An 18,386-nucleotide genomic window follows, 5' to 3' on the forward strand; every position below is an offset into this window, starting at 1 on the left:
CTTTTTTTTTTCTTTTTTTTTTTTGCTGCCAGAAATCAAACCTCCAGTCCATAGTATTGTCTCCATACAGACTGAGCAAATCATGCTTTCATGTATAGCTCTCACAATGTAACTAATTTCAAAGGAATATTTAATAGCCATCTTAAATGATGATTCAAGCATGTCTTATAAGTAACTATATGCCTTATGATTTTTTTTCTGACATAACTTGGAACTATGTAATGGGGAGAAAGTAGCAGACAGTGTAGTTAGTACTTGGATATACCCATCTCCAAAAAGCCAAAAGAGAACTTTGCAGAGGAGAAAACTTATTAATCAGTTAAATTTGGTAACAAAGCTGTAACTGAAACACCTATAATCAGTAACATGAGTTTAATATTGAGCTAATTATTTAGTTAAACAGTTGAAAGTTAAAAATATGCTTTAGCATCATTGTTATTGATACCCATTAAAGCCTGAAATTAATTAATATCTACAGTTTGGGTTGACACTCCTATCAGAAAAATCTCTAGGGACACCAACAACCAAAACTTGACGAAGTAGTTCATCTTTTGTTAACTTTGCGTTCCTACACATTTTCTTTCCATGTGACTCCATTACCTGGCTGAGACCTGGAGAGACTTTGGCCAGACATGGAGCTACAAGTACAAGTATTTGAAATTCAGCTTTGGTGTGCATGTGTGAGGAGCAGTAGATGTATTCATACAGCGCTGAAGCAAACATAGTAAATAAACTGCACGTTTAAATCATTCTTTAACTTCAAACACCAGTAGCGCAGTACCTATTGAAAATTGGACCCATGTCATATGACATCTGAATAGGAATGTCCATAGGAATATGATCTTGTAGTATTTACATGATGTCATGACACATCCTGCATATTGCTCCATTCTTCTCCTGCAAGTGTCAGTTGAACAGGGCCACTACTGTCCTGTGAAAACTGAATAACTATAGTTGAGCTGGTTGAAATATTTTCACATGCTGCGGGGGTAAGAGTTGGTAGAAGGGGAGGGCCTTGTAACCGTTCATCCTAATTTGGTGGACTGTTTTGTATTAATTAAATCTATATTAAGTTAATATCATGTAATTACAAAGAGATCCGGCAGATAGCCAACTCTTACACGCAGAAGGGACATAGTTCAAGTTTTGCTATGTGGACAGGAAGTAACATCTGGTACTTTTCCTGGAATTCTGGCAGTTTCAACAAAGTCGGAAAGTCTTTGATAATTTGAGAGCTGGCAGCTTGGAACAGCTATAAATTAGAAGTGGGGGGGCTGGAGCCTCATCCCCTGATCGTAATGCATGAAGTCGCTGTCATCCTTAGCGTCAGGTCAGCAACTGCCAGAATCACATAGCAAAGCAACATGATTGGAAATTCACAAATTTAGGGAAACTCCTAGTTTCAAAACTGAACCAATCACAAAGTGGAGGAGTGGATTTCTCTTGGAGTCTGTGGTTTGTGAACCTCAGGATTCAGAGAGAGTGCATTCCACCTCAGAGAGTTTTCATCCAACTTTCGGCAAAGTCGGACACAAATTTACAACTACATCCCTTCAGTACAAGTATCATAAGTTAAAATCCAAATAAGTGTTACTAATAGATTCTGTCGTATTCAGTGAGCTGGAGTGAATTAAATAAGTACTAAGTGCAAAAGTCTGAAGTGGTGTATGTGATTGTAGTGTAAGAATCTTCCTGCCCTGCCTGAGCCAGACCCATATAAGACCCCGGGATAAGAACTCATCTCTACCAATTACAGAGGAGAACCCAGATACTCCCATCTTTCCCTACTTGTGAGACACCTAATGGTAGCACAGGAACGGACTCCCGCCTACCAGCACCAACAACCTCAATTCCCCTCCCTTCTCACCAAACTTCTCGCCATCCACGAGAAGAAGGAGGAGGGCAGTAACTCCAGTGGAGGTGTCCAGAAAGAGGTGCAGGTGAATCGCAGCACAAGGAAGGAGAGGACCCGGATAAGTGGAGACCAACATAAAGGGCCCAACGAAGTGAGCGGTTAGAGCCTGTCCCCTCACTCTAACATTATATCAACCTACTGACATCTCTGACCCAATGATGGAGAGTGAGTAATCTACTGATAGGAGTGGAAGAGGTTAAAGGCATAATAAGGGGAGCACAGGCAGGGAGGGTAGATGGTATGGTAACTGATCCTTGCTTACACTTTGGATGGCTCCACTACAAGATATAAACCAGACTCAGTCATGGGTCCTACAGCTAGTTGCACGTAACCCGCAAGCGGCTGTGGGCAGGTGAAAGTAAACTCATTTTTGCAGATGTCATCAGGCTCAGCAGTCAAACGAAATGTATTAAGAAAACAAGGCAAAATCTTGACCAGATTAAGAGATTTGGGTATGTGTACTTTCCTTAAATGAATGTGTTTCTATAGAAATATCCATAAGGAATTAATGGAACAGTATGCACTATTGCTATCCACGAATTATCAACTGAACCAACATTCATTTTATTCCAGTCAACAGAAATCTCAGTCCAGTTCTTGGAAATATTAAGGTATTTACAATTCTTTTGTCTATCTTTACTTTTTCATTGCAATCAGACAGTATTTACAGTCATAAAGATATAAGAGAGAAGTGGGTTTTGATGGAAACGCAACTTCTTACATTCCCAGGACATAAGTTTACTACTTTGATGTAATCTTCGTACACCAGCTGTAAGAGTTCAGTCCGTGTGTTCCTTAGAACTCTGAAAGCATGTATCAGAATCTCTGGTGGTGTTCACATTGATTCTTAATACTGTTTTCTTCAATAAATTAACTACATTTGTATAGCATGATTATTTAATACTGACTAATATAAATATTTAACAAATTATGAGCTACAGACTTTTTGAGCGATGCTCTCTGACCGGCAGTCACTTTGAAATAGCCTCAATTTGTCCTACAAGTAAATGTAACAGCCCAGAATTTGCAATGCGTAATGCAAAATCTTCACGACAGGCAAATATTTATCTACTTTCAAAATATGCATCCCATTGTGTGTCTTAATGTACTTTCAATTGCGGCAGTCAACACAAAAATAAATCTTAATATACGAAGACAACCGCTGTAGTTGTGAAAACTTTGGATTTTTTATCTATTGTGCATTACAAACATTGTATGTGTATATATTTTAAGGTTCAGAACACCCATTGTAATAGTGGTTTCCAAGCAGTATTGATGTCCCTCTGATGATGGTCTATAAGGACCAAAACATGTGAGGGTGTTAAGAACTGAAGTAGTAAAAACTTCAACAGTCACACTGGATGGAGTTGTTTTATCTTTTATAAAAATAAAAAGAATACACATGAGACAAAATAGATACTATCGTATCAGCACTTGTTTATTTGTGCAGTTCTTATTGTGACATATTTCGCCCTTTCTTTTCAGGTCACCCTCAGGCAATACACATCAAATAGCTAAGTTCGTGAATTGTGGCAAAGAATAAACTAAAGATCCGTATTAGAATAGACATTAAATTAGGCGCACCTTTAATGTCCGATATAGAGAGCACATCAATACCAATAAACTAAAAGAAATAAACTCCGTGACCTTTAGTCCGCAAGCGAACTGTACCGAACGAGCGACCGCCGCTTGTCGGCGAAGTTAGTGCCAACTTTTGCGGGATAGAGGGTGTCGCGTGGGCAGAGTAACGGATTCCCTCAGCTGTTAATTTCGGTTTTTTAGACCGGAGCCGCTACTTTTCCATTCAAGCAGCTCCTCAGTTATCCTCACGAGGCTGAGTGGATCCCGTTACAGACCCAGAAAATCTGGTAGCGCCGGGAATCGAACCCGGGACCTCTGGATCTGTAGCCAAGAACTCTGACCACTAGACCACAGAGGCGGCCCATCAATGCGATTAGGACTAATAAACAGCAGAATTACAATATGCGCAACACATTGAAACTGGACATGCATATGATACGATCGACCAAGCCATGAAAGTACTGAATATTGCGAAAGAAGGGCGCAAGTTCAACACGTTGGAGGGGTATCATATTTACGACCTCTCCAAAAAAAGCCTTGCAAATGAATGATACATTTACTGATTTAAATAACCCGATATTCGATATTCTAACAAAACCCTAGAGTAACCCATACTTTCCCCCTCCTTTCCCACATATGTCTACGTGACACCCCCTTCCCCTCCCTTCACCGACTCAATGTACCAACTCGCGACCATATACCGAAGTTACACGTAAGGCCCCTCACTAAGAAAATCAGTTTCGACGGAACCGTTGGTACAGCGTTTTTATCATCACCAAGGGGACTTAAGAAAACACACAGCACAATAGCCACGTAATACGGAAGTACATGCACTGACTTACTTATATAAGCCTTTAAGAACCTTTAAAAACATGAACATGCACATATAAAAAGCTTCTATGCCGCACTTAATCGTTACAGCCAATCCCGCACAAAATCTATTGGAACGGGAGTCCTACTCAAAACATTGCGGTTAGACCTCACATAGGAATAAAAATAATACTGGGGATAGACCTTACATAGCAGCAAGAAGAGTGTAAATCAAACAAAATTTAAAATGTTGAGAAGGACCCCAATGCACCAAGGCCCCCCCCCCATCAATAGCAATTCGACCATCTCGATCACAGGGAAACAGAGCAGACCAATAATTAGCCGCCGCATAACATGTTTCAATATTTTTAACAATTTAATTTTTGTATTGTTTTAAATTATCTAATAGCAACTTGTAACTTTAATTGTATAAATCGAAGTTTAATAATTTAATCTCTATTAAAATATGGATCCATATTTAATGCTTTGACACAGTTCATGGACTTAATGCTGTTGGTTGGGTATTGTCTGAGGATGAGCCAAAAAGAAAGGGCAAAACATGAAGCAATAAGAACTGCACAAACAAACAAAAGTTAAGGCGATAGTGTCTGTTTTGTCTTATTGAGTATTGTTGTTATTGTTGTGTTGACTGCTCCATTTGGAAGTAAATATTTGTCTAGCTAGAGATGTGTGAATGTTGTCTCCAGTTCTTCTCAGCTCTGTTTTGATTTCTTTTGGGGTTTTGCCGTGAACTTTTTAATGAGTTTCCTTGTTATAATGTAGAAGAGAAGGAAGACAGTGATAACAAAGAGGAGGATCACTGCAAGAACATCAAGCAGCAGATACTGGTACCAGGCGAGGTGTAGTATTGCAGGACGCAGATGTGCTGCTCCTTTGTGTCTGATGACATATTCCGTCCAGAAGATGGCAGTGTCCATCGCGGACATCGGTCTGTCCATGTAAATCCTAGACAGATGCTTCGCGTTCTCCCGGTAACTGTACACAAAAGGATAGCTTTATTATTGCTAGCAGCAGGGATGCAGTATTTTAACTTCCACTGCTACACTGCGTGTGATACTGTAACCGTTCATTCTGATGGGTGAACTATTGTGCATTAATTAAATCTGTATTAAGTTAAGATTACAAAATTACAAACAAAGAGATCCGGCAGATAGCCAACGGAGAAGGGACATAGTTCTAGTTTTGCTATGTGGACAGGAAGTAACATCTGGTACTTTCCTGGAATTCTGGCAGTTTCAGCAAAGTCGGAAAGTCTTTGAGAATTTGAGAGCTGACAGCTCGGAACAGCTATAACTTAGAAGTGGGATGGCCGGAGCCTCATCCCATGGTCGTAGTGCATCAAGGGGCTGTCAACCTTAGCGTCAGGTCAGCATCTGCCAGAATCACATAGCAAAGCAACATGATTGGAAATTCAGAATTTAGGGAACCTCCTAGTTTGAAACTTTAACCAATGGCAGAAGTGGAGGAGTAGATTTCTCTTGGAGTCTGGGGTTCGTGGACCTCAGGATTCAGAGAGAGTGCATTCCACCTCGAGGAGTCTTCATACAACTTTCGGCAAAGTCGGACGCAAAATTTACAACTAAGGCCCTTCCGTAAAAGTATTACAAGTAAAGTTCTAAATAAGTGTTATTAATAGATTCATTTGTATTCAGTGAGCTGGAGGGAATTAAATGACCACTAAGTGCAACGGTCGAAAGAGGTGTGTGATTGTAGTGAAAGGTTCTTCCTGCCCTGCCCGAGCCAGACCCATATAAGACCCGGGATAGGAACTCAGCTCTACAAATTACTGAACAGAACCCAGATACTCCCGTCTTTACCTGCTCTCGCGTACCAGCTCCAACAATCACATCTCCTCCCTCCCCACCTAACTTCTCGACATCCACGAGAAGAGGGAGGACGGTGATAAGTGGAGCACAACGTAGGATAAAAGGAGGACTGTAAGAGCGTGGCGCCCAACGTAAAGGGCCCAAAGAAGTGAGCGGTAACAATACATCGGAATTCCTGAGGCAGTCTTTGTCAGTTAGTGTTATACGCATAATATTATATTTCAACATCATTTTGCACTAATATCTCACTCGCGTCTTTCTATATTGCAAACAAAACTTTTTATTTGAAATGTTATTTGTATACAATGGACACACGCCTGACCTAGGGAAAGTACTGACAAAGGAACAGAGCGTGAACGCCGCAACATGAACATAGCATGAGGAAAGTGTGGGCGTACATTCTCGAATACAACGACATGCCATTACAGCACATAAATATACTGACATGTAAGCCCATGCAGTGCAGTGATTTCGATCAGTTAGCAGTTGCCTGATAATGGTTTCGTGAAACAGAAACATGTAGCAACAAATGTCATTTTAACGACATTTTAAGAACTTTTAATGTAATTTAAAAGTTGTGTTTACATTATAGACGGAAGTGAGTGTTATACGCGTAAATATACGTATGCGATCATGTGCGCACATACTTCACGCCTGAAAGTTGGGCTGAATATTATATGAGATTTAATTTAAAACTTATATATTTATACCTGAAAGAAGAAGAACCTGATGAGTATGAAATACAAATTTGAATTGTTTTGAGCTTGATTTTTTTCTGAAATAAATAGAAACTGATTAATATCTGAAAAATTAAATACTTGAATTGTATCTGCAGCCATTGGAAAGTACGAGTAGAAAAGAGCACGGTTGGACGAAGTGTACTGCACCGTGTTTTTACAGCTTACCTGGGTTCATCCAACACAGTGCGGACTGCCTTCAAGATATTCTCCTTACTGATATCTTTGTAGTTGATACTAACTCCCATCTTGAAATCTACGATCGCTTTTATATTCATGGGCTGATCGGCAAACATGGGGATGCCCACCATGGGCACACCCGCGTACACTGTCTCAATGGTGCCCAGCAGTCCACCGTGGCTCACAAACACGCGTACATTGGGATGATCTGTCGGAAACAGAACAGACGGACTAAAACTGCGGCGACTTATATGTAATCTCTCATGAATCCTTATGGCGGAAGATGTACATGTACTGGGTGGGGAGACATATTAACCTAAAAAAGAAAACACCGTGGTTTTAGCCCGCAAGCGAACTATACTGACCGCGCGACCTCCGCTTGTCGGCGAGGTCAGTGCCAACTTTAGCGGATAGAGAGTGTCGCGTGGTCAGCGCACGACCGGAGCCGCTATTTTTCTTCTCAAAAAGAATTTTAAAATAAACAGAATTACAGATTTAGATGAAACTCGTACAATTTTCGGAGAATATACAGAAATGTATGCATGAAAGCTTATTCAGTTCTGTTAATTCGTTACACGGAGTCATAATAATTCAATTCAATTCTTTATTATTTATGTGCCGAGTCAACAGCCGCAAGGCCAATTTCAGACAGAGCACAGGGTAGATACAAGTATTACATTATGGACAAACACAACATAAAGTCAAAGACAAATTACAGGCAAGCACTGGAGGAAAACACAATAATGCAGACAAGCAAACATACAAAAAAATAATAATGAAGAAAGCAGTCTCTGGGGTGTGGCACCGTCTAGATATGTTGTTAACCGACGTTTTGGGGGAAAGTATCGCCTCCATCTTCAGGGTAGAAGGAAAAATAAGAAAATCCGCAACCCCCCCCCTGACATGACGCCAAATCCACAAGGGTACACAGGCCATGACCGACTCACATAGCAACCCCTCCAGCCTAAGGGTTAGTGCCCTCCTATTAACCTTGCCTTTCTCTCCCCCGACACAATATCCTATACAAAACCCTGCTTCTGTCCCAGACNATAATAATAATAATTTCATTAACATAAATCAATAATGCAACCAAGTAAACAAACAAATAATAATAATAATAACAATAATAATAATAATAAAAATAATAGTAAATATATTGTTGTGATTGTGTTGTTGTATTAAGCATCATGTCATGAAGTTGTATGGGAAACGGAGGTATAGCTCCATGTAAATTTTAACATATACAAGTTTAACTGTAATGGCTTGAGCTTGTTAAGAACCGTACTCAGGATATCAAATTGAGGGAGCCACTTTGCGATCTTGACGTTGTTAGGCTGACCAGGCATAGCGTCGGATTCCCACTTCCAGAGAACTCGCTGTGGCAGCTCGGAGAACGCCTGCAAGAAGGCGTCCCTCTTCTCGGACGGTAACGTTTCTGCACGTATCATTGAGCCCATGCTGAAGTAGATAACTCCGTGTTCCGCTTCGTTCAGATAATCTTCCAAGTCCTGCATATGAAATCACAAATTTCATTCAGAATTAACCTCCTGTCACCAACATTAAAGTATCAAATTTACCGCATATAATTTTAGGGAAGATACGAGTATGACAAGCATATCGGCTTATTTTAAGTTGGACCTACTGACAACCAGCCTCTGAATTTGAGGAAGATACAACAAGCAGCTGGTATTCATTCTTTTCAAGGGAATCATAATTTAGAAGTGAAGAAGTCCATTGCTTTATTTAGGATTAAACACGAGTGTTCACGAACGAGTCCTCGACACTAAAGCTATAGGAGATTGAGTTTGCTCAATGTTGTTATTGAGATCGTGATGAAAAGAAACGTTCTGGCAGTTCTTCTGTCGACAGTTACTTTACAGAGTATAAGAATTCATGCCTAGGTTTGAATTACTTGGATTTTACGGTTCTTCCTTAGTTCTGATTAATGATATAAAATTCATTCCTTCCTTGAACAGCATGTTGCTGGGAACAAATGCTATTCAATCTAGAAATGCGAAGCTATTCATATAGATGTCTCTAAGAAAACAAACCACGTAAACACATAAACAAGAGACGTATTAACAAACGGCTTCAGATATTTACAAGTCGTAGATCACCGGAATTCGAGAGGTAGGCCTACTCGTTTCGAATCCATACCATAACAGGTAATTTTGACGTGTGGTGCCTGGAATTTTCCTTATTTTCCTGTATCTTAAGATCTTAACGCGGATAATTTATTTGTGTGACGCCCCCCCCCCCTTCATTATTAACAAATATGCTACCATACTTAAACAATAAAAAAACTGAACGACGTTGCCCAAATTCCCCGAAGGATCACACGTTACTTTTACCTTTGGCAGTTTCTTGGGCGGCTTGATGTGGAGACCACCGACTTCAACAATGCCGGGAACGAGTGGCCGTGGCCGGTTGAGGCTGAAATGAGAGTTAACCAGCAGAAGATCCGTGTTCTTAGAGATGTCGGACAGCAATGGTACATCGTCGCCGAAGTGTTTGCGGATGTAACTTTGAGTTACTATTCTTTCAGTAGCATGGAATAAAAATTTAAATGCGATGTTTGCAATGGCGTTGAAGAACCTTTCACTGAAGTTCATTTTGTCAGAAAACCATGTTCCATGTGTGGGGATATAGGACGGGTTGTCGGGGTTTCCCATGCGGTCGTTTGACCATGGGAACATTATGCATGAACTCATTGCTACATGAGGTGCCTTGAATTTGTGTACGAAGGGTAAAAAGCAATCCGTAAGAAATGTTTCAGTTATTATGAGATCAAAATTAACTTGAGAGTTTAGTAGTTCCTGAACATTATGAAAGGACAACATTTGATCACATGTTACGAAAAAATTTGAAAATTCTTTTATCATAGTCTTAAACAGCCTTATGCCTGACATGTTCTGCAGATCAATCCTGTCTGTCGCGTGTATGGTAATGGAGCCCACAAGACTAATGTCCGTGTAATTAGGTATTGGCTGCTTCTGTGGGAAGTGGCTGAGTACAACAACATGGTGGCCCCTAGTAGCGAGTTCTTTAACAAATGGCTCGAACACGTCAAAGTGGCTTTTCCCAATGTAGGGGAAGAGGGCGAGGATCCTGGCGCCTGAGACTAAGGATGCGCACCAAGATGTCAAAATCACGAAGCCGAGGACTCTGTAGTTCATCTGAAACAGAACAATTGGTATGATGTAGGCGGTACGTCAGATTCACCAAGAACACTACTGTGAACGTTATTTGAAACAGAACAAGTGGTATGCGCTAGGTCTGCATTTCAAAGTCACTAATAACAAGGCTCTGTAGTACCCTAACAGAAAACCAGTGGTATCGTAACACATATCAGGACTTCAAATTCGGGAGAAAGATTTCTTCAAGACCTGAAGCAAATATACGATGGTCTCAGGCGTTAACAAAAATTCCAAATGTAACGAGTTACATGGCAAGCGTGTAACCAAAGGGAAGGGAATAAAAAGTTTAGACTTAATTGTGTTACGCAAATAAGTATTGGATTGCTCTAATCTTATCTTGTTGCAAGATACGTTATATATATATAGTAAAACAGTTTCTTACAGTGTTGTCAGTTTCCCTCACCAGCCTGAGATTTAGTTCTTAGGCAAACGCTATATGAACTGTCAGGTATTGATCAAATTCCGATGATGCTGTTTTAGACTCTGACCTCCGTGACTGTGAATGAATGAATGAATGAATGAATGTACAAGGGGTGGGCCTTCTCGGCCCTTGCCCCACGACCTACAGTGGTCTATTGTGCTTCCCCTTTTGATTATCCCCTCATCAGTCCCGCGCATCGAATGAAGCGTAGGATTTTGTACGTGGGGGCGTCAAAATAGTCACTTGGTTCCATAAAGTACTGGCCCAAGTGACGTAATCTTAAATAAGCTAAGGCCTCACATTCATACAGGATATGTGTGGCTGTTTCATTTTCTTCTTGACACCTCTCACAAGTGGGACTATCACTTAGTCCCAGTTTCGGTGACTATGAAGATTATTGTCTTTGAGATGTGTCGCTGTGTATTCTGATAGATCTTTTTTTCCGACTTTTGGGAAGAACTTACTGCCTCTATCTTCAGCTTGCCTTTCTGTCCTGAAGATGAAGGCAGTACTTTGTTCCAGACGTCGGAAAATATGTACCAACATAGCGTCGCATTCTAGAAGACTTTAATCTTCAAATTCTACCAGAATTAACTGAAGTGAAATATTAAGTCCTGATAGGTCTGTCCATAAACTTAATAATTCTGTGTTCAATATGGAAGAACTACTACGGCAGAGGAAGGAGCATATTCCTGTACTTATTCATAACAAGAATGTAAAATCGGTTTACTAATTGTCGAAATACAGTCTATTGATTTTATCAACATAACACAAAAATTCGTACAACATTATTTTCTCAAGATTCATGTGCAACAGAAATTTGTGGGGGGGGGGTCAGCATTATGAATCAATTACTGATTAACTTTTCTTAATTCGTCAGATACAGCAGAAAAAATCAGAGTACAATGGAACAGTACACCTTATATATATATTTCTTTATTGCTCTACAGCCCTTTCGACCTTGGTCCCTTTTTCAGTTTCTTAATCTATGCACAATCGGTGGGACTCCTTGGACGGGGGATCAGCTCATTGCAAGGCCGATATCTACCCACAGAACAGTACAAACTCAGAATAAACGCAGGCAGACATCCATGCCTCGAGTGGGATTCAAACCCACGACCCCAGTGTTCGAGCGGACGAAGACGGTTTGCCTCAAAACGTGCGGCCTCTGTGGTCGGTTCAGTTATATAGGGAGTCCTTAATATTCTATGATTCAGTTGGGCGGTAAGCACTGAACAGTGTTCTTACTGAGTCTGGTATACGTATGAAACTCGTTGGCCAATTAAACTATGTTAAAATGAAATCTATACAAAAGCCTACACAGGCGACAAAAACGAGAGATATCATTATATTTTTTTCAACTGTCCACACATCGATAATTATCGATTATAATTATAATCAATGTCAGTAATCTAAATTCGTTGTTATCTTGCAATATATATTTTCTCTTGTAACCTAATAAGCTAATATGGGCCATTATGTTGATATATTTCATGGAATGAAATTTCAACTATAAACTATAAGATGACTTTCAATGGTTTGTCTTAATATCGAGGTTTTACGAAAATCATCAGTTCTTGCTGAAGTTTGTACTGTTACCGCCCTCCTCTTCGTCGTTACCGCTCAGTGAGACTTCAAGCCTCTCGAGTTGGTCGTCACTTATACCTGCCCTTCACGTTCGCCCCTTTGTGGTCTGCTCTTTCATCCGCCGCTTCCTTGTAGCTGTCTGGTTCAGGGTAGGGTGTGGGATTGCTCTGAATTTGAATTTGTATGGGCGCCAGTGGACTTGGATGAAATCCACGAGTTTTGGACGGTGAAAACAAAGGTGGGGATTTGGATAGGCGGACGTTTGGGATTCCGACTGCTCAGACGGTAGGACGAGATTCTGTCTCAGGGCGACTTCTGGGCCTTGCCCACACAAGGAGAGAGAAAGCACTCAAAACTCGCACTTCGCCAACACTGTTGCTCCTTATTGTAGATGTGCACTAGAATTACACACTAAGAGGCCATAGCACTTGGACTTTGTACACCGGACTCGGCCAACACCGATTTAACGTCCGGGAGGTTACTCCTGTTACTCCCCTTTGGCTACTCACTCCTGTTACTCACTGTTGATGTCTAGTGACTGCTGTTATTCCCTGTAATGACTGACTGCTCTGGAGAGGCAGAAGTCCCGACGGTTCCGGGAACGCCTGGATTCCTCTCCTCTGAAATTTTGCTGATTGGCTGAACCTAAAATTTGGGTGTTTCTCTCATTTGCATTCAGCCAATCCCTAACCAGATCCATGTTAATTTGGGCCTAAGTACAACACTATCCCTCTGACAGCTCTCAAATAAATGGAGGTACGCTAACGATCGCTCGGTACGCCCCTCCGAAAATTATAGCGACTCGTATCTGTCAAGCCTCAAATTTTCAAAGACTCGAACCGTCGAAGTTAAGCATTGAAATCCCCAGAAAACACAGCGGGATACTTCCTGCTCCGTTCTGGGTTTTCAAGTGACCTGCAGCTTGCTTGTCCCTCAGAAAGACCAGATGTCGTCCTTGGCGTCTGCTGGTGCTGGGGTCAATTCTGTATCACCTTTTGTTAACAGTAGTACAGTTCGTTTACATGCAGTGCATTGTAATTAAAAATGTAAATCAACGACATTGCTGAGGTTCCTGCGTGGTGCGGTTACAGTGCTTTTACTACGGTTCAGATTTGGCGTCTAGGCGACATGCAGGTCTACCAACAACGCTTAAGATCACAGGCGAAAATACATTAAGCTTACAAAGGCTTTTCAGATAACTGGATATAAGTGCAAGAGTGTAGGAGCTTGGTTACACATTCGTACATGTTCTTACGTGTTCATTTGTTGCTCCAGTCTCTCTTTATATTGTCACATACATTTAAACTGATATCTTTTCCCACCATACTGAATTCATATTAGTTCTTTGGAAGAATGGAAAGTAAATTACTAGAAGTGACATGCAGCCAGCAATTAAATCAAACTTACAGTTAACACAAGAATGTAGCAACAAATAAATAGTAACTCCAGTAGACGTCAGCAACAAGTAACATTCCGCACGGATATAATTGGTGCTTTGAGTGCATACTCAACAAACATCACAATGCAAAAACGGTCGGCAGGGCTCACAATATACGTGGAACTCAGCGTGTTTTTTAATGCAGCGGAAGTTCATTGCCCATACCGAAAATGAGCTATTAATTTTTAAAACCCATTAACAAGAAAATAGTTTTATTAAACGTCCATTAATTTAGGTACATACACAAATCCATTTCTATAACACAATGCAAATATATACCTTTGGTTTTCTGTTTAATCTGCACTGGGTTCGTTACAAATGCAGCGAAACGCAGCATTCGCGTTAACACCACCTTGCGGTCATGACAAAACTGCGCCTTGCTTTGTCATGCAGTTTAAGTGGTTACGTACGTAAGAAACCATCATTATCACATTTTATCAACTTTAGTTTCGTGTAGGATCACAGCGGTGGTTCCAAGGATAACTATCTTCTGTGACATAGTTTAGACATCAACTCTCAGCGAACTGCACAGCGTTATGTCCCACAACAGAGAGCTGCTCTACCCTATGAAATGAATTCTTCAGAGAAGCGGCTTGACAGCCCAACAAAGAATTTAATAAGAAACTAAGATGCTACATTTTTTACTTCACTTCGTGGCTTTCCATGAGGTTTTATTCCACAGATGGCGCTTCAGTTATTTTATATGTTCTTGTTAACTGTCGCTGAATTAGCTTGGTCTTAAGTGGTTAACTTTCTGCGTGACCCCCAAGGGTCTAGCTTCCCGGGCCTCGTCATGTGGGATTTGTGGTGGACACAATGTGGAACTTGGATAGATTTTCTCCAAGTACTTCGATTTCCCCTGCCAATCTTCGTTCCACCAACTGCTCTACAATCACCATCATCTAGGATTGGTACAATAAGCTACAATTAGCCAAAGCAACAAATGGTTTCTCACGTCAACAAAAATAATAATAAAAGAATCCTGTCCACACTCCGCCCCCTTGGCTCCATTTCTCTCAACATCCATCTAAATATTCTATTTGTATCCCCAAGAGACCCTTCAATTTATCCTATCAAAATATCCTTTGTATTCCTCTCCTGTGACTGACATGCCCTTGGTTCTTTACTGTTGTTATCTTCAAGTAATTCAATTTCAATCGAGAATTGTGTGCGAAATTGTTTTCTGACACACATGGGTCTTGTTTATGTGTAGGTAAGAATGAAGAGGCATTACTTTATAACTGACTTGTAAAGTTCAGGTTATCCACCTCAGTGTGAAACTCTGAGAAGCAGAATCAGTATCAGGGTTGAATGTGGGTAGGACCATTTATGTAATTTCTTTACCTATTTCATTTTCGTTACATCCAGCATCTTCTTACGTCTTCTTCCTCGTCTTCTGGTCACTTCTATCCGGCCTTCTATCTTTCCTTCAATAACTTCTTTTAGAAGACAGTTCTAAAAGAAGTTATTGAAGGAAAGATAGAGGGGCGGATAGAAGTGACCAGAAGACGAGGAAGAAGACGTAAGAAGATGGTGGTTGACCTTGGGGACAGAAGAGGATATTCTCATTTTAAGGAGAAAGCTCTAGATCGCATTATGTGGAGGAACTGTTTTGGAAGAGCCTGTGGACCTGTCGTCTGACAGATTACTGATTAAACATTGTTATTCACTTTTGTTGTTATACACGTAGGTGTATTCAGTCTCTTACTTTTGCCATATAATCCTACCTGTAGTGAACTGGTGAACATTAACATAAGATTTTCAATAGTAATTGCATTTCTTTAAGATATACTGGTATTATTAATTTTTGCTATATAATTGTATCCAATACTGAACTGGAAGATTTTCAGAATTCATTATATTTTTTTTTATCTTATTATTTCCGCCATATTATTCTGCTCAGTACTGAACTGGTGAAGATGAATATATCAGATTTTCGTATATAATTAAATGCAGTCTTAATCTTGTTGACAAGAGTGTATTTCACATTCTCGAATTCCACCATTCTAATGAAAATAATAATAAATAGGAACATGAGTATTATTGCTTACAATACATGATTTATAATACTTAAATGTAACTGAAAAACTGTGATCTGTATGACTTTCAAGTGTAAGTTATGACGAAATTATGGGGGTTAATATATGTGGTTCTCTGATGGAAACAGAATTTTCTTTCAAGTTTTCCCCACCTTCAGCTTCCCTAAATACAAGTATTCCATGTATGTTACAGTTCACAATGTTCAGTGCCTTTGGTTAAAGAGGTGTTTCATGTGAAAGAAAGGTTATGACTTTCCAGGCACTGGTGACAAACTTTCTCCAGATAAATAATTTGCAACCTAATCTCTTGTACTCCAGAGCTGCAGAGGCTCTTATTCCGTTGTTACTTTTTTTTTTTGGAAAGGGGGTGGGGACCAAGTTTAATAGCACTTGACTGATATCCAGCCCAAAGGATATGGGTGAAATTAAACTTACTTATGGAGCTGATCCCTTCTAGAGAACCTGCCAATTGTGCAGCCGCTCAAGAATTTTACAGCCTTTTATGGTACCCGAAGGTTCATTACTGTGTTCACAAGAGCCCTCCACTGGTCCCTATCCTGAGCCAGATCAATTCAATCAATACCATACCATCCTCTCTCTCTAGGATACATTTTAATATTGTCCACCCACCTACACCTTGGTCCTCCCAGTAGTCTCTTTCCTCCTGGTTTACCACCAATATCCTATATGCATTCCTCGCCTCCTCCATTCGTGCTACATGCCCTGCCAACCTCATCCTCCTTAACTAGTGATACTGAACACAGCTCAAAAATATAAATAGGTTGGGGGGGGGAAATCTCTGCAGTACAAGAGATCTGGTTGTAAAAGTATTTATTGCTATTCTAGCGAACAAAGCATTGGGCTGGGGGGGGGAGCACTCAAAATAGTTGCTATGTTAGCATATCTTCTTACCTGCTCTCGGCCCTGTCGACCATTTTAAATTTAGTTAATGTAGGATGCGTAATGACGGCAGTAGCATTGCACCGTGGTGTCATGGCGGCCATGTTGCCCACCAATAACATGGGAGTTTCACGGGGCTGCCAGAGAGTGTTCGTTAGTCATATGTCGGAACGTCGTTACTGGTCGTTACTACAGCCTCGCATTCTGTACGCTACGCTGACACCAGATGGCAGGCTTAGTATCTGTTCAATAGACGGCTACAAGATGGCGGAACAGTGCACACCGCGACAGTTCAAAATTACACAACTCGCCTACTGCTTAACAGATAGCAGAAGCGTACACAGTCATGTTTAGAATTCTCCCCTCCCCCTTCTGCGCAATTTCGTCTGTTCTTTGGACCAAAAGTAAGAAATTACTATGGCGTCAATTCTTCGCCCAGGCATTGTTAAACCAAACTGCGCTGAAGTGATACCCTAGGCTCTGATTCACACGCATGAAACTTCGTGTACTGCAACAATCAAACTCCACCTTATGCTTCGAAGTACTGGTTTTTTTGGACTTTGTCCAAAACACGTTTCAGAAACTGGATCTGTTTCCGTTCTCAGGTGGGAAACACCTACTCTGTTGGGCCCCTTAGAAGGAGCTAATCTTATTCAAGGGACCTAGCTCTTTCTAAGAGACCCAATAGAGCAGGGATCTAGCCCAACACCTGAGGACGGAAACAGATCCAGCTTCCGAAACGTTGTATTTTCTCATTTATAGAATACTGGACGATGGGCAAAGTCCAAAATCTCAGTAATTCTGAATACCACACAAAACCGTCAGAACCCCTTAGAGCCTACCTAATTCTTGCTTATCGTATCCAGATCCTAAAAATGTAAACGAATTGACGCATTTTATATTATTTATGACGATGGCACTAATTAGTGGTAACATCGCTCTTTTCCAACCCGCCTTTGCTTGTATCGGCGCAGTCGGAATGGTGCTATCCCTGCTACACCTGTTTCTACCTTAGGACAGTGTATGGTGGCTACTTGGGGCAGGTACAATAGGCCAATCAGTGGACGCCGTGTCGAGTGGACCCAGCTGGTCTCCACCCCCCACTAAGCGAAAAGAGCGAAGTGGTTACCATATTTACTAACTTCTGTATTGTTAAAAATGTCTTAATTTTGAAGAAAGGAGCATACTTATAATTTTCATATGATTCTGAGAATAAAAGGTGATTATTTCCTTACACAACATTCACCAGCTCGTCCTTGTAATGGAAACGCTGTGAATTTTCTGTGAGGTAGGAACTGATTTTCTAAGTAATATTTAGAATAATTTAAAGCTTCAAATATATAATAATATTTTATGTCCTTTGGTATATAGATGTAGCACATTTAGTCAGAAGGAAAAGCAGAAAAATTTAGAGCAGAGAATATTTTTGACGAAGCATCTTGCTTCTCATTACTTCGAAATATCTTCACCCGCACCGAGGATTCTATTTCTGTGGGGCTCTAGCAGCAAAGGTATGATGGTCATTGGGAGATAATCTGTATAATTTAAATTATAAACTACTTCTCAATCAATTGCTAAGCTGACAATATATTTCTCCCTTGACGCTGTTTCATGAGATGACAGTTATGAACACTTAATATTAGCTGAATCGAGAACCAAATGTTTTTATATTCTCATAAGAAGCCCATTTCAGACATTGAAGTTTCGCTTCCTTACAATTCCTCATAACTTGCC

At 40.5% G+C, this 18,386-nt stretch overlaps 1 protein-coding gene across 1 annotated transcript; it reads right to left on the minus strand.

Annotated features, from left to right (window-relative positions):
• Positions 1–3,794: 3,794 nt before the first annotated feature.
• On the minus strand, positions 3,795–14,572 carry LOC111863363 (UDP-glucuronosyltransferase 2B37). The gene is made up of 5 exons (XM_023849620.2): positions 13,993–14,572; positions 9,422–10,246; positions 8,356–8,578; positions 7,059–7,278; positions 3,795–5,302 (listed from the first exon to the last, which is right to left on the minus strand). Exons 2-5 carry the CDS (start codon positions 10,244–10,246, stop codon positions 5,020–5,022), a joined length of 1,551 nt encoding a protein of 516 aa, XP_023705388.1. The 5' UTR covers positions 13,993–14,572; the 3' UTR covers positions 3,795–5,019.
• Positions 14,573–18,386: the final 3,814 nt, after the last annotated feature.

Source organism: Cryptotermes secundus, unplaced genomic scaffold (assembly GCF_002891405.2).
Source record: "Cryptotermes secundus unplaced genomic scaffold, Csec_1.0 scaffold568, whole genome shotgun sequence".
In the NCBI taxonomy this organism is placed as follows: domain Eukaryota; kingdom Metazoa; phylum Arthropoda; class Insecta; order Blattodea; family Kalotermitidae; genus Cryptotermes; species Cryptotermes secundus.

What these genes read in the sequence shown, in the direction of transcription:
- LOC111863363 (XM_023849620.2), bottom strand. Translation starts at nt 10,246, where the DNA reads ATGAACTACAGAGTCCTCGGCTTCGTGATTTTGACATCTTGGTGCGCA. An exon ending in CGCCCAAGAAACTGCCAAAG is followed by an intron (nt 8,579 to 9,421) that starts GTAAAAGTAACG and finishes TTTCATATGCAG; the next exon opens with GACTTGGAAGATTATCTGAA. An exon ending in ACTGTGTTGGATGAACCCAG is followed by an intron (nt 5,303 to 7,058) that starts GTAAGCTGTAAA and finishes TTTTGTGTACAG; the next exon opens with TTACCGGGAGAACGCGAAGC.